The sequence below is a fragment of the Prosopis cineraria genome, unplaced genomic scaffold (assembly GCF_029017545.1).
Source record: "Prosopis cineraria cultivar Desert tree isolate PC_DT_omini unplaced genomic scaffold, ASM2901754v1 PC793, whole genome shotgun sequence".
Taxonomy (NCBI): domain Eukaryota; kingdom Viridiplantae; phylum Streptophyta; class Magnoliopsida; order Fabales; family Fabaceae; genus Prosopis; species Prosopis cineraria.
In genome coordinates, this window is record NW_026556118.1 from 26,523 (window position 1) to 41,781 (window position 15,259).

Genomic DNA, 15,259 nt, shown 5'->3' on the forward strand with positions numbered 1-15,259 from the left:
GTTATTCTCTTTAATAGATAGTTTTGAATTATCTTAGCTACTGAGATGTTTATCTCACCCTGTGAATTTATATTTTATAGGTTTTGAGATGAAGGGAAGATAAGGAAAAGAATAAGAAAAAGAGTAGCCAGACTAGTAGTGTAATGTCCTTTATTATTATAGTCTATGTATTTGAATGTATATAAAGTTAAGGTTGCAAATTAGGAATTCTTCTATTTGAGTAATGTATATGTAATACATTTGATACTCTCGTCGAGTTGTATGCTATGGCGTACAAAAGTGTGTTGTATGGGTGTAGTGAAATTGGGTTTTACACTTATAGTATATAAGAATATTTAGTAGAATTAGCCTAAATTGTATATTCATTACTTCACTTACGGTAAAGGCTAATTTTTGGTTATAAGTGCAAAATGTGTTGATTTGTGTGTGTTACGTGAGATGTGATATGAATGCATGAATAATAGTATTGCACTTATATATTATGTAGATTTGGGGTATTTTAACCCAAAGTGGATTCTGTTATGACACTTGAGGCAAAGGCTAAAATTCTGATACAAGTATAAGCTATTGGTGTTTGTGTATAATAATGAGGATTGTATGTCATAGGTTGTGTAAATTTGGCCTAGGGATGAGATTGGGGAAAATTTCATGGAAGAGCCCTATTTATGTGAATTTAGGGCATTGAGTGGCCAAATCTTAGTTTTAATATGTTATTGGTTGTTTAATTGTTTAATTAGGTGCATAATGGTCATTGGATTTGGTTCAAGCCTCAAAATGAATTAATGATATAAGTTGTTAGTTTTAGATATTCGGATGCTTGAAAATCATTTTAAAATCTGATTTTAGAATTCGGCTATCTAAAATTCTCATACAGTATTAGATTGGAATGAAACTTGTACATTAGTTAACTTATTGAATACGTTTCGCGTGGGTACTTGAATCACTCCAATTAGATATTGAATGTAAAAATGGCACATGTTGAAAATTCATCCTAAAAAGCTGTCATGATACCACTATGATGTCATAAAGTGGTACGTGCACCATGGCATGTTTGTATAACATCCTTAAATTTCAAACCAGATTAATTAAGCCTAAATTAGATTAATTGAGTTTATTAGAGAGGTGTGTGGCTAGAAAGGCCTAACGGAAATTTTTGGTTATTTTTCTAGCCCTAAACATTGATATGAAGGAAGTCGAGTCACTTGGGGATGAAAAGAGGAAGAAAATCTGAATAAGTAAGCTTTAGTAGATATTATGATTCACTTGTTGTCTTTGCTAATGGTGCAATATAGTGGTTAAATCGAGTATTCTATGCATGATTGAATAAGTAAGCTTTAGTAGATATTAAAGGGGAGACATTTGTATATACACAAGGAGCTTAAATACTCACAATGGCATCTAGTGTTTCAGGATCCTTATTTGGTACATGATTGTTATAAATGGTGCCAATAGTTAGATAATTAATTTGTTTGTGTTTGAACTCTTGAATCACCTCAATTAGAGGTTCAAGTGATTAGTTATGTATGTGTAAAGGTTAATCTTTGCATGCTATCATTGCTCTACTATAAATGTGAGGTTCTCCATAGCCAATGATATGAGTGGGTGCGGTGAGTTTGGAGGGCCATAATTGTTCTTTCACATCAAGCTTGTGTACAAAGAAAAGAAGAATATCGTCTAATGATCAAGCTTTAATTGTTAAATACTTAGCAAGTGTTTTGTTATTTTTCTTGATACTACCAATATTAATGTTTCACTACTAACATTGTCATTATCTATAATAACACTCACTTCAAAGATAAAAAATAAAATTTTAATTATTAATTTTTAAAAGCTAAAATCTCATTATAATATTGCACATTCTTTTTCAAAATACAACTTATAATGTTAAAAAATAAATAGTAAAAATTCTAATTTTAAAGCATAAATATATATTTTAAAGTTTAAAATCAATTTAAAAATTTAAAAAATTTTATTTTTTAAATGTAAAACAAAAAACACTACTCAAGTTTGAACTATTGAAATCCAACTCACTTAAAATTTCTTAAATTAAAAAGTGGATGTACTTAAGAATAAATATGTTAGTGTATAGGCATTTTAATAAATGTTACTGTTTTCAAATTATATATAATACATATTTTTGGAGAATCCAATGAACTTTCTAAATAAAATTTGATGTTTAATAAATTTTTTGAAAATTAAATTATAAATTAAAAAAATGTAATTATAAATATGACATTTAAATTTTAAATATAAGCCTCAATTTGTGATAATTAAACTTTAAATTAAAGAAAATTTTTTTTGAGACTTAAAGTGCTATTATTGTATGTTTTTGACCTTTTATTGTCACTTTTTCTTTCATTTCTCGGCAAGTTTTCAAAAAAATATTATTAGATTATAAAATTTAAAGAATATACCCCTTGACACGCCATGTCGATGTGTGCGAGTGGTTAAGGAGACAGACTTGAAATCTGTTGGGCTTCGCCCGCGCAGGTTCGAGCCCTGCTGTCGACGTGTAATTTTTTCATTTTAACTTACATCCAAAATTTTAGTTAGTGAGTTCGGACTTCAGAGCGGCGACAGAGCCCTCGCAGACAGAGTTGAACGATGGAGGGTTTTTGTGTGTTTGAATTTTAGGCCTGCCCACTCAGTGTTCATTTCTGATCAGCATTTTCGCCAAAAACCCGCCATTCATTCCCACCCTTTTACTCTAGTCCCTCCAAATTCCCTCTGTGACGCCAACCGCTCACATTGCAACCATACGCTTTCTTTATTCTTGCCCTCTTTGCTAGGGTTTCATCTATTGGTCTCCATTTCCATTCCATTGCCGGAGAGCTCAATGGTCACTCCAAAGGAACTCCTATCCACACTCGAATCAGCACTTCTCGGCCCCTCGCATCCTTCTGCCGCTCAGAGGGTCGAGCTCTTGCATGCGATTCGCAGCTTACTTCCCTCTTTTCGTTCTCTCCTCTCCTATCCGGTACGCGATTCGAGGATCATTTTGTTGTTCCATTGTTTTTATGATAGAAATTACGGGTAGTGTTGTGAACTCTAGGTGGTACCAAGAAACTGGGGGATGCTTAGCATAATATTGTTTTTGGTAGTTGGTTTTGCTTGAATTTACTTCGGACGTGATTTAGTGTTTTATGTGCTTGTAGCCTCCAAAGCCCTCTGATCGAAGTCAAGTACAATCAAAATCAGTTAGACTTCCGGATTCTCCGCCTCTCTCTCTCGATGAACAGGATGTACAGATTGTGAGTTCTCGTAATTATTTTTCAGTATTCTGCTTCTTACTTTGTTGGCTGTACCTTAGGCCAAATTGACGCGGTTGTGGCTGTAACAAAGAACTGTAGAAAGCTAGTACTCTTTATCTACGCTTGATGGATAATTAGAACATTAGTTTCGCCGTAAGGAACTATGGAATAGGTTGCAGAGTGTGGGGAAAGCAGTGGGCCTACAACTATTACTGCATGAGAGTTTATTAATCAATGTTCAATTTTGAAACCTTAGTCACAGTTATTTCTGGCAAAAATGGATGCCATATGTCACTGTTGATACGTGACGAGAAATAACCTTTTTGAGATAAGGATTAGGGCTAGTCAAGGTTATGTCTTGTAATATTTACCTTTTCTGTTCATTGTTAACTGTCAAATGAGTGTACTTGAAATGTAAACTACATGTCTAATTTATTGTAATGATCTTTCTGCTTGTACACACAAATGTAGTTTGTGCATTCCAATAATTAATGTCTGAGAATGATAAGGAGCAGGCATTTGTTGTTCATCTTTACCTGTTACACTTGCCTTGCGTTTTATAAATTCAAGGCGTGTTGTGATAGTAATGTCGTGGAATATTAAATATTTTCTCTTAAGATATTTTATCATGATATAATTTGAGTTAATAGTTGTATCTTTCTTAGATAAATAATGTTATATATCTGTTAAGATTTGGATACATAACACTGTAACTGAATATTTTTGAATATATCAACGGAAGCTTATTATTACATTGATCAAAGCCTATTCCCTCAAACCAAGTATGATCTAACTAGATGCTTCTAAATTAATGTTGTGAAGATGGAAATTCATGAAGTAGAAGAAAGAATGATAGATGTGAAAGCAAAATGAGTGGAATTGAGTTGAATTCTTGATCACTGGATGTTTGGGTATTTGAGTATCGCAACATTGGTAACATTTTCTAGGCTTGAGATAAATTTTCTCTCTTCTGTTAAAGTTTGATGGGCAATTATTGAGCCAAGTTGGATCATGCTCTCATAAATTTGTGGAGCAATATTTCTTAGCTCAACTTCATTAGGCATAAATCATTTCAAGCATTTTGTTGAACAGGCTATTGATTTTATTAGAATGGCAATTGAGTGATTTCTTCATTCTTCCCTTTGCTTTTTCTGTAATGTCTTATTTTGTCCTTTATGCCATGTTATTACTTGTGACTTACGTATCATATGCTTACTACTAAAAAGTCGTTTATTGATATTGACTTTGATGATGAATAGGCTCTCAAGTTGAGTGATGACCTCCATCTCAATGAAATTGACTGTGTTCGATTGCTTGTTTTGGCTAATCAAGAGGTAAATTTCTGCTGTTCCTTTTCATCATTAAATTTCATTCACCTCCTCATATTATGTTGGTTATGTTTAATATATTTTATTATCTATATATGTAAAAATATAAATTTGTTCTTTATTTGTAGTGGGGTTTAATGGGAAGAGAACCGCTAGAAATTGTGCGCCTTGCATCAGGACTCTGGTATACTGAAAGAAGGGATTTAATAACATCTCTCCATTTGCTGTTTAGGGTATCTTCTCACTACTCAAGTAGTCATATATTCATTTGGTGTTTGCTCTTTCTTTTTTTCCCTTCCTCTTTAATGTTATATTGGCTTGACGTTCTTTCCTTTTTCAGGCTGTGGTTCTTGATCAAGGCTTGGAAGAAGATTTATTGTCTGACATTCAGAAATACTTGGAAGATCTCATAAACTCTGGACTTAGACAACGTTTCATATCTCTAATTAAGGTTTGCTTTTTGTGAATTTATTATTTTTCTTTGGACCTTTGTGTATTCAACTATGACATTAGCTTGTAGCAAGGATATTCATGCAACTGTTTTGGCCCTGCTTAGAATAGCTTCCCAAAAAGGTACTTTATTTTTAGTTTCTGGCTGTGTTTGACCAGCAGCAAATGTTGCATTTGAGCAATAGCAGGTTATATGTTTCTTTTGTGGGAAGAAAGTCAGAAATTTGAGGTTCTTTGAAGCAGAGGTAGAAAATTGTTAATTATTAAGACAAAAAAAAAAAACCTCCTCACTCAAAGTCTTGTTTCAGTCTCGGCTTTTGTAAGGCCTTGTCAGTGACAAAGGGGGATCTGGCAGTGTACAAAGGAGGATCTGGACATGAAACATACTTTTAAGGCCATTTCAATTCCCATTCTCATTTCCATTCATTTTCCTATTCTCATTCCTTTGAAAATCCTGCCAACAAACCCATCAATGCTATTAAAGCTTAAAATACTAAATAAATAAAATACATGAAAAATAAATACAAAAATTCAATAAAAATAGAAAAACTTGACTGAACTAAACTAAATGAACTCTACTAGCCCAAATATTCTCTTTGGTGGCTTCTTGACTTTGCCAATCTTAATGCCATCATGGATGCAACCTTGGAAGCCCTGTTGGATGCCACCTGTGCTCACATCACTATTGCTTGCGAGAAAAATCCATTTGAAAGCTCTGATGAGAATATCACCCGAGGAGGCTACAATGGCAAGCCAAATTGGCTTATTCACTTTGCACAAAAATATTTGAAAAAGCCAATTTTGTGGAATTGCAAAGATTGGCAGTTTTGTGGCAGAATGAAGGGTGGTAGAAAGAAGGGAGTGGTCTTTTCGAGAAAAGCTGAATGAGAGGAAGTTGTGAGTGAATGGCTTTTAATGTATTTGATGGTGAAATAGGGGAAGGAGATTTGGAATGAATAACATTATTCCTTTTTGTCCAAATGGTGTGAGTATCGATGATGACGAGATTGAATTTTTGATTATCAATGAGTGTAGAGATCAATGCTTCTGTTAACCACAGAGATATCAGAAATTTGCATGCAATGAACTTTTAGGGCGATAGTTCTTGCAAAACTGCAGTGATTGAAGATGTGATATGATCCCTTGAGTCTGACTTAACAACCTGCCTCTATTGCAGCTGCATAGTTCTTTTCACTGCCAGTAAATAGTATGAATGATTAATTAATTTCCTTTATCAAGTGCTGAATCATGTGTGCTGTTACATGAGACACATATTTTCACTGTGGTTGACATGTGCCGGCCTCCATTTTGTGGATACTGATGTGATTGGCTTTTTGAGTAACATGGCAATAACAACTTACTCTTTGCATATAACCACTTTCAGTTGCATTTTTTTCTTTTAACTTTTTAAATTGATGCATTAAAATTACTAATTAGTGTTCCTATTGATATAATCATAACTTTTGGTATTAATTCCCTTTGCTCTCTTTTAATGTACCATGTGGATGAACATTTCTATGTTTTCCTTAAGCTTTTTGGTCTGTTCTTATTTCTCTATAATTATTTTTTGGGCTAATTTTGTTCTCAATAAAGGAACTTAAAAGAGAAGAACCATCTGGCTTGGGTGGACCTCTGTCTGAGCGCTACCTTCTTGATTCAAGAGGTTCCCTTGTGGAGCGGCGAGCTGTGGTTTCAAGAGAAAGACTTATACTTGGACATTGTCTTGTCCTTTCTGTTTTGATTGTTCGGATGAGTAAGAATAGCATCATTTGGGGTGATCTAGGGCTTTAGTTGTCTTCTTTGTACTTCAATTTGCATCATAAGGATATTTCTGTCTTCAGGTTCGAAGGATGTAAAAGATATCTTTTCTGCTTTAAAAGATAGTGCTTCCGAAGTCGGTGAGAAAAATGATACTGTCAATCATCAGGTACATATTTACACTTGTTAATTTTTTAAAATTTTATATTTTATTGTTTTGCATTGCTGTTTTAGAATTTTGCTTTGTTATTACACCCTTTGTAACTGTCTCAAACATTTTAGTTGTGAAAGAAATTATGCAAACAACTTTTTTTTTTTTGTATTCCAATTTTTTGGCTTTTGTCTTGAGCTGAATTGTGCCGTGGCATAAGGAACATCATATTGCTATTTGGTGTTATTTTACTTGTGACATAATTTGCATTTCCTCATATTGAATGTAATAAAGGCATGCTTATTGATGTTCAGTGCTTCTTGTGGGCTGTTCTTTTTGTAAGGACTGATTTTCAATTATGGAAAACTTTTTCACCTTTATGTGATTGGCATCTGTGTTTTCTAATTCATTTCAGTGAAGCAAATAAGTAGAAAGCTATCACATGCTTTTCTGTTATTGAAAGAAAAAAAAGGAAACAATAAGAGCTGATTTACAAAAGGCTGAAGCCAAATATCTTGAAGACAGAAAGTGAGCAATGTGGAGATGAAGTGAGCTGTGTAAAATAGATAGAAATCAATGAAAATTGCATGTTTAGAAACCGGCATAATGGAAAATCAAGTTCCTAGTTTGACATGGAATTGAGGATTTTTTTTTTTTTTGGGTTGTTAAACAAAACACTTTGCAATGTTTGGTTCATTGGTTTTAATTAATATTTGAAGCCCATATGATAGTTAAGTTAACCATGACTAAAAGATGGATAACCTCTTGGCTATACATATGGAAATTGATTCCCCCCCCCCCCCAAAAAAAAAAGGGGATTATTAGTTTGATTTCTGAAAGACTAACAATTGAGCAATCAGGTGTACATGTTAAAAAAAATGACTGAATACAAATTTAGCTTTTCTTTTATCAAAAGATGGATGCCTTCTGCTCTATGTTGCTTCCTTACATCTCTATCCTGTCTTTTTCTGCAGATAACCTTTAGTCTTTTCTTTTCTCTTGTGATTGCATTCGTCTCAGATGGTTTAAGTACTGTGCCTGATAAAGCATCTATCCTTTCCTCTGATGCTTCCTTCAGACGAGAATTCAATGAAATTGTAAGATGAAAGATGACTACTGTTTTATGTACTGATTTTTAAGAAATTACAAGTTTATGATTTAGGATGTTTGTTGGTGGCCTTGCATGCTTTATAGGTAATGGCTGCTGGAAACAATCCAATGGTTGAGGGCTTTGTTGGTGGCATTAGGCTTGCTTGGGTGGTACATTTGATGTTAATACTAGATAGAATTGCTTCAAGGGAGTCGATTTCAAGCAGTTCATCAAATGAAATGGGTTATCTTAGTCAAGGCTTGGATGTCATTTTCTCAGAAAATGTCTTTCAGTTTTTACTGGATAAAGTTCTTCGTACTGCAGCCTACCAGGTGCATATTGTATTTGTTACCCTTTCAATATGTAAATCCTCTCAGGTTTAGTTAATAAAACATGTAAGGCATGTTTTCCTAGGATTTGGATTTGACGCACATCTTTGGAGAAGTGCGCCTTTTAATTTTTATTAATTAACACATCATACACATCTTTTCCCATCTTCTTCATCTTCACTTTAATAATAAAAAAGAAGTGCATTTGGTGCACTCATCTAAAGAAATGCACGAGATCCATTTCCTGTTCTCCTACTTATTTTTTATGTGTGTGTATATATATGTTGAGTTGGGAAATAACTTGTATTATGCTTCAATCGCGTCAACTAAGGTAAGAATTAGTATTACCTATAGGAATATGTTATTTGAATTTAATTATTTTTTTGATTATTTTTATCCTCCATCTTCATTTATGGTTACATCTATAAACGTTCTAATATTTAGTGAAATATCAATTTTTATATTTTTTTTATACTGCTAACTGTTGAACTTTTCATGATGTACTGTGTAAAGTCAGACATTATGTTTGAGATTTTTTCTCATATTTTCATAATTTTACTTCATCAACGCAAGGTAATAGTTCATTTTTCCACAGAATGATGATGAGGATATGATTTATATGTTCAATGCTTATCTTCACAAGTTGATTACTTGCTTCTTGTCTAATCCACATGCCAGAGACAAGGTCAGTTTATCATTTCACTTGGCTATATATTGAATAGAACATGTTGTATTAATGATGGAATGCACAAATCAGAGTTTGTGGATGAACTACTTTGTTATTGTTTAGAGATATTAATAATTGAAGTAAGTAATTTTTACTGTTTGACATATTGGATTTAATTTTGATGTCTGAAATGCACACATGCACGTTTGCATAAAAAAAAAAATTGGTTTGGACTTTTTGCAAAATATAAACCTCCGGTTCTGTTTGTTTTGGCCTTCATGATATTTCATTGCAAACAGTTTTGCTTATACTCCAGCAGATAAAAGAATCCAAGGACAGGGCCATGAGTATGCTTAGTCCATATCGTGTTGGTGGATCACATGATTTTGTGCAGGAGCAGAGCTCAAGTTCTCTGCAGGGCACTGAAGCCAGCCCAACACCATTTGTTTCCATCTTGGAGTTTGTTAGTGAAATTTATCAGGTCTGTTTCATCAAGAAGCAATAGATTTAGTAGAATGTATTTACTCTTAACATACAAACAAATCATGATAGATCTGACAAGATTAGTAGTTGATATCTGTTAATCTGTTGATTGATTTATTGCTGTTCTTAGATCTTCATTCCATCTAGTTATACTGACTAATCCTTTATGGTTACTTGTTTTAGTGAAGAAAATGTGGACAAACCTTTGTTGTTGATCTGCTTTTTTATTGCTGAGTTCTCAATGAAATCTTTGAATGGTTAATATTCATTTGATTGGCTTTTATTTTGATCATTAATTTATTACTAAATAGACTTTCATTAAGTTATCAGAAAGAACCAGAGCTCTTGTCTGGAAATGAGGTTTTATGGACATTTGTAACTTTTTCTGGAGAGGACCATACAAATTTTCAAACGCTTGTGGCTTTCCTGAATATGCTGAGCACCTTGGTAAGAGAATTTTCTGATTGTTAGAAATTGGAGATCTCAATCTTGTCCACCAACTTTCATTATATCCTGTCATTTGTTTTCATATTGTAAACTCCTTTTTCAGGCGTTGAGTCAGGAAGGTGCCTCAAAAGTTTATGAGTTACTGCGAGGGAACGCATTCCGTTCAATTGGGTGGAGCACTTTGTTTGAATGCTTAGCAATCTATGATGAGAAATTTAAACAGTCCCTTCAGACTGCTGGGGCAATGTTGCCTGAAATTCAGGAGGGGGATGCAAAAGCTCTTGTGGCATATTTGAATGTTCTTATGAAGGTTTGACTTTAACTATTATTTGTTATATCAGTTTGTGTTTAGTTGTATTTTAGGGTGCACTTGGAAGTTTAGAATAGAATGCATGGAATGGTTATTTGATGAAATGGGATGGAAAGGAGTGGAATAGAATGAAACATTCCATTATTTGGGAGTTTTATGGGAGGAAGGACTCTCATCTAATTATTAATTATTGTTTGAGAGTTATTATACAATTAATGGAGTGAAATGAATTAAAACTTTTTTCTTAGAATATTATACTTTTGGGTTAATTTTGATGGTAGCTTATGAATATATATATTTTTTGTTTTCTAAAACATTCATGCCTATGGTGAGCTTGGGCTGACTTGTTGAATTCTGCCAACAAATTGAGTCTAAGATATAGTTTATATGGGACGGAAGGAATTTGTTGTATTATTACTTCTGCCCAAAAAAAAAAAAATTGTAGAGTTTCCTTTTTGTCATGAATGTTTAGAGCTTGGGTTAACTTGATTTACATCTAATGCGCCCATAACTAAGGGGTTATTTTCTAGACTTTTGAATGTTAGGGCAATTGTTTGAGGGTTAATTTTTTTTCATTTTTATTGAGCATTGTGATTCCCTGAGCGTGGTAAGTCATTTAAACTAAACTACCTCACTCACTCATCCTGATATTTCTTTCCCTGTGAGTGTGGGAAGTGAATTCTGGTATCTCCTTGTGACAGCCATTGGGAGGCTGTGGGTTCTTATTCTTAGATGCATCAAGGTGATACAACACTCTGACACACATTGCCACAGATTGAAGCTGAGGGACATAGGGAGAAAATGACAGAATAGAAGGGGGAGAGAAGGGAGACGGAAAACAAAGAGGGAGGAGGAAAAGTGAGGGAACACAGAACTGGATAGGAATAGAGTAGTGGGGAGAAAAAGGGAGGGAGACAGAATGAAGAGATTGGAGGAGTCACTCAAACATTTTCGTTCATCAAAATCCATGTCTGACCATAGTGGCTTTTTTATAGAAGCCATAGCTAAGGTTTCCTTCTTTTGAATGAAACATAAACACTAAAATATAAGGTTTCCTCCTCTTTAAGGAAACACCTACTTGTATCCCATTTAATGCATGAAATGATAAAACAAGCCCCTTGCTAAATAAAGTAAAAAAAAAAAAACAGAAAGTAATAAAATATAAAATTATAGATAGATTTCCTTCTATAGGAGGTTATAGCGATAAGGAATATACCAAGGATGTGTTATGAGGGAAGGGGAAGAAGAAGAAGGAGAGAAAATGACTATTCCATTCATAAAAACATCCGAAATAGGTAGGGCACAGCATATATACCCTAAACCTAGACAAGTGTTAGGAAGGGTCCCACACTGTCAATATCTTCCTACAATTCAGCAACATATGAAAAGGCAATAATAACAGAACACAGAGACAATAAAGCCCTTAAATAAAGGATAACATATAACAATACTCCCCCCTAAAGACATCCTTGTCCACAAGGATGGGAGCAGTGGAAGGAGTAGCAACATTGAAGTGAGGAAATTGTTGCTTGATGGCTGAAAGATCTTCCCAAGTGGCATCTTCTGGTTGGGAAAACTTCCAACGAATCAAAACTTGAGTGACGGGCAAATGATGGCGATTAACTATCTTCCTGCCTAAGATTTCTTCTAGTTCCTACAAAAATTGGCCTTGATCATCAACTGGTGGCAAAGTAGAGCGAAGGGGAACATTCAGACTAACAAATTTTTTTAACAAAGAAACATGAAACACTGGATGAACGTGGGTGTGGGGAGATAAGCCAACTCGTATGCAATAGCTCCAATGCGTCTCACTACTTGTGAAGGCCCAAAGTAACAGGCAACCAATTTATGTAGTGAAGAATTGTTCAATAAGTTCTTTTGAAAGGGATGCAATTTGAGAAAAACCATATTGCCCACATCGAATTGACGCTTGGAACGGCGTTTATTGGCTTGCTACCTCATCCGATGTTGTGCTTTCAACAAATGTTGCTTCAGCAGTTGTAATGTAAGCTCTTGAGCTATGCAAGTCCTATCAATCGTCTCATTAGTGGAGTCACCCGCTATATAAGGTAAATGGGTAGGAGGTATACCGTAGACCGCTTCAAAAGGAGTCATCCCAATTGAGGAATGATAGGTGGTGTTATACCACAACTCAGCTAAAGAAAGCCCACTTAGATCATTGTTTTGGAAAATCACTTGTCATGCAACGAGATAGCACTCCAAACAACGATTAAGTACTTCTGTTTGGCTGTCAGTTTTGGGGATGATAAGCGGAAGAAAAATGCAACTTAACATAATACAATCGAGATAATTCCTTCCAAAGCTTACCACAGGAAACTGGATCCCAGTCTGAAACAATGGATTAGGGAAGCCATGTAACTTAACAACATTATTCATAAATGTATTAGCAACATCCATGGCAATAAAGGGGTGCTTCAAAGCCATAAAGTGGGCAGCCTTAGATAGGCGATCAACATCTACCAAAATAGTGGTCTTAGAATAAGACTTAGGAAGGCCGCTAATAAAGTCCATGGAGAGTTCAGACCAAACATGTTCGGGTACAGGTAATGGTTGGAGAAGTCCGGGGGAGGCTACCAACTCTGGCTTAAAGCATTGACAAATGGTGCATTGACACACATAGTTGCGAACATCTCGCTCCATTCCCTTCTGATAAAAGAAAGAAGCTAATCTTTTATAAGTTGGAGTCATACCCGAATGTTTGCCTTTAGCATCACCATGAAAGAAGGGAAGTAAATCCTCTCTAAGCTTACGATCAGCCCCTACCACGAGTTTACCCTTTCGCTTCAACAAGTGGTGTGCCAAGTATACTGAGAGTTGGACAAAGGATCATGTTCGAGATCCTTAATTAGGCCTTGTAACTGATCATCAAGAAGCCAAGAGTCACGCACTCGATCATATAAAGGAGATATAAGCAGAGAAATAGCCAAACAGCCCCCACTCGAGCATCTAGAAAGAGCATCAGCTGCTATATTATCACATCCTTTACGGTAGACTATATCATAATCGAGACACCATAGTTTATGAAGCCATTTGCACTGTTCTTGACTTAAATCTTGCTGCTCCAACAGATGTTTCAAGGGCAAGTGGTCTGTTTTGATGATGAATTTCCTTCCCTAAAGGTATGAGCGCCATTGCTTGACAGCAAAGACAATAGCTTGCAGTTCACGCTCATAAGCGGATAATTGTCTCTTGCAATTAGAAAGGGCTTTGCCAGCAAAAGCTAATGGATGGCTTTGTTGAGATAAAATTGCTCCCAAACCATGCCTTGAAGCATCAGTCTCAGAGACAAGTTTCATTAAAGTTTGGGAGAGCAAGGACTGGAGACATCATAGCCTTCTTAAGGGACTCAAAAGCTGTTTGAGCTTGAGGGGACCAGACAAATCGCTCGTGCTTCTGCAACAATGCTGTGAGAGGGCTACAAATAGAACCATAACTCTTGACAAAGCGTCGGTAATACCCAGTGAGACCAAGGAAACCCCTTAATTCCTTGACCGAAGAGGGAGTAGGCCACGAAGCTATTGCTTCTAACTTCTTGGGGTCTGCCTGAATGCCATTTGCGGTGATGACATGTTCAAGATAATCCATTTGGCTTGTTGATGATGTCGTAATAGTGATAATGTGGCCTTCAAATGGTCTAAGTGAGTTGCCCAATTGCTGCTGTAAACTGAAATATTATCAAAGAAGACTAAAAGGAATTTCCGCAAGAATGGGCGGAAAACTGAGTTCATGAGACTCTGAAAGGTAGCAGGAGTATTTGTGAAGCCAAATGGCATTACCGTAAATTCATACAAGCCATCATGAGTGTGAAAAGTAGTTTTTGCAATGTCGCCTTCATTCATTCTGATTTGATGATAACTTGCTCGTAAATCCAATTTAGAAAAAAATTGAGCTCCTGTCGGTTCATCTAGGAGTTCCTCTATAATTGGAATTGGAATTGGAACAACATTGCATAATTAAAAGCTGGCGATTGTCGGCGACTGTGATGTGAAATCATTGTCTTTCATGAATAGGTAATCAAAGTCTTTTAGCCATCTTAGAATCGAAAACATTGTGAGTGCTTCTTGTGTCATGAGAATAAGGACCTATTGATGCTTGACTCGCCCCTGTAGACGTAAGGTGGAAACACCGTCTCTGCCTTCCATAGCGTTAATGGTGCCCGTGGCTTCTTCAGGCTCAATGTCGTCTCAGGCATCTTCAAAAGCTTCATGATCATCTTCAACAAGCAAGACATAAAGTTGGGAGTCCTTGCACTTATGATCACTGCTATATCGATCGCCGCACCAGTAGTAGAGGCCCAGACGCCTGTGTTCATCCATGTCATGTTTGGAGAGGCCCTGTGAGGCTTAGAAGAGGCCGATGGCGAGGCAGCTGTTGGAGGTCTAATTTTGGGGCTTCTTAGGTAATGGGCCCATGGTGAATAGTAACTTTAGAAAAGGGGTCTGACTCAAGACTCAAGTGGATTGATAAAGGAACCTGAGAAGAGTTGGCTGCTTGAAACACCAAACGATGGTGCGAAATAGCGCGATCAGGACGCAGAGGCAGGAGCGTGGTCGGAATGGCTTAATGGTGGGGACTTGACGGCGGCAAGCTTCATGGTGTGGCTCGGACCTGGGTTGAAAACTTAGAATGCTTTGCTGGACATCACTCCTCAGTCCACTGATGAAACAATTCATCGCAGCATCATCAGGTAAGTCCACCTCTGTCAAAAGCTCATCAAACTTCTCCTTATTCCTTGATAGAATCACCCATCTGAAGCTTCTTAATGGCGATCATGGGTTGTCATCTTTAATATCATCGAACTTAGTCTCCATCTCTTGAAATAATCATCCCAAGAAAATATCGGATAACTACCTCTGTTTCACGAAAGCCAAATGCCAAAGCAGAGCTCGTTTCTCCAAGTGAATGCTTCGGAGTTGCAGGCGGTGCTCGATAGGCGTTTCATCAATAGAAAAGAATTGACGACAACGGTAAGCC

At 35.8% G+C, this 15,259-nt stretch overlaps 1 protein-coding gene and 1 non-coding gene across 2 annotated transcripts; both read left to right on the forward strand.

The window, feature by feature from the left end:
* The first annotated feature begins 2,429 nt into the window (after positions 1–2,429).
* On the forward strand, positions 2,430–2,511 carry TRNAS-UGA (transfer RNA serine (anticodon UGA)). The gene has a single exon. It is a non-coding gene; the product is annotated as a tRNA-Ser (tRNA).
* Positions 2,512–2,565: 54 nt separating this feature from the next.
* LOC129298391 (nuclear pore complex protein NUP205-like) lies at positions 2,566–10,270 on the forward strand. The gene is made up of 13 exons (XM_054936790.1): positions 2,566–2,977; positions 3,156–3,251; positions 4,511–4,585; positions 4,708–4,812; positions 4,920–5,030; positions 6,623–6,782; positions 6,871–6,956; positions 7,913–8,035; positions 8,133–8,360; positions 8,953–9,042; positions 9,341–9,505; positions 9,838–9,954; positions 10,058–10,270. Exons 1-13 carry the CDS (start codon positions 2,837–2,839, stop codon positions 10,268–10,270), a joined length of 1,710 nt encoding a protein of 569 aa, XP_054792765.1. The 5' UTR covers positions 2,566–2,836.
* The last annotated feature ends 4,989 nt before the right edge of the window (positions 10,271–15,259 follow it).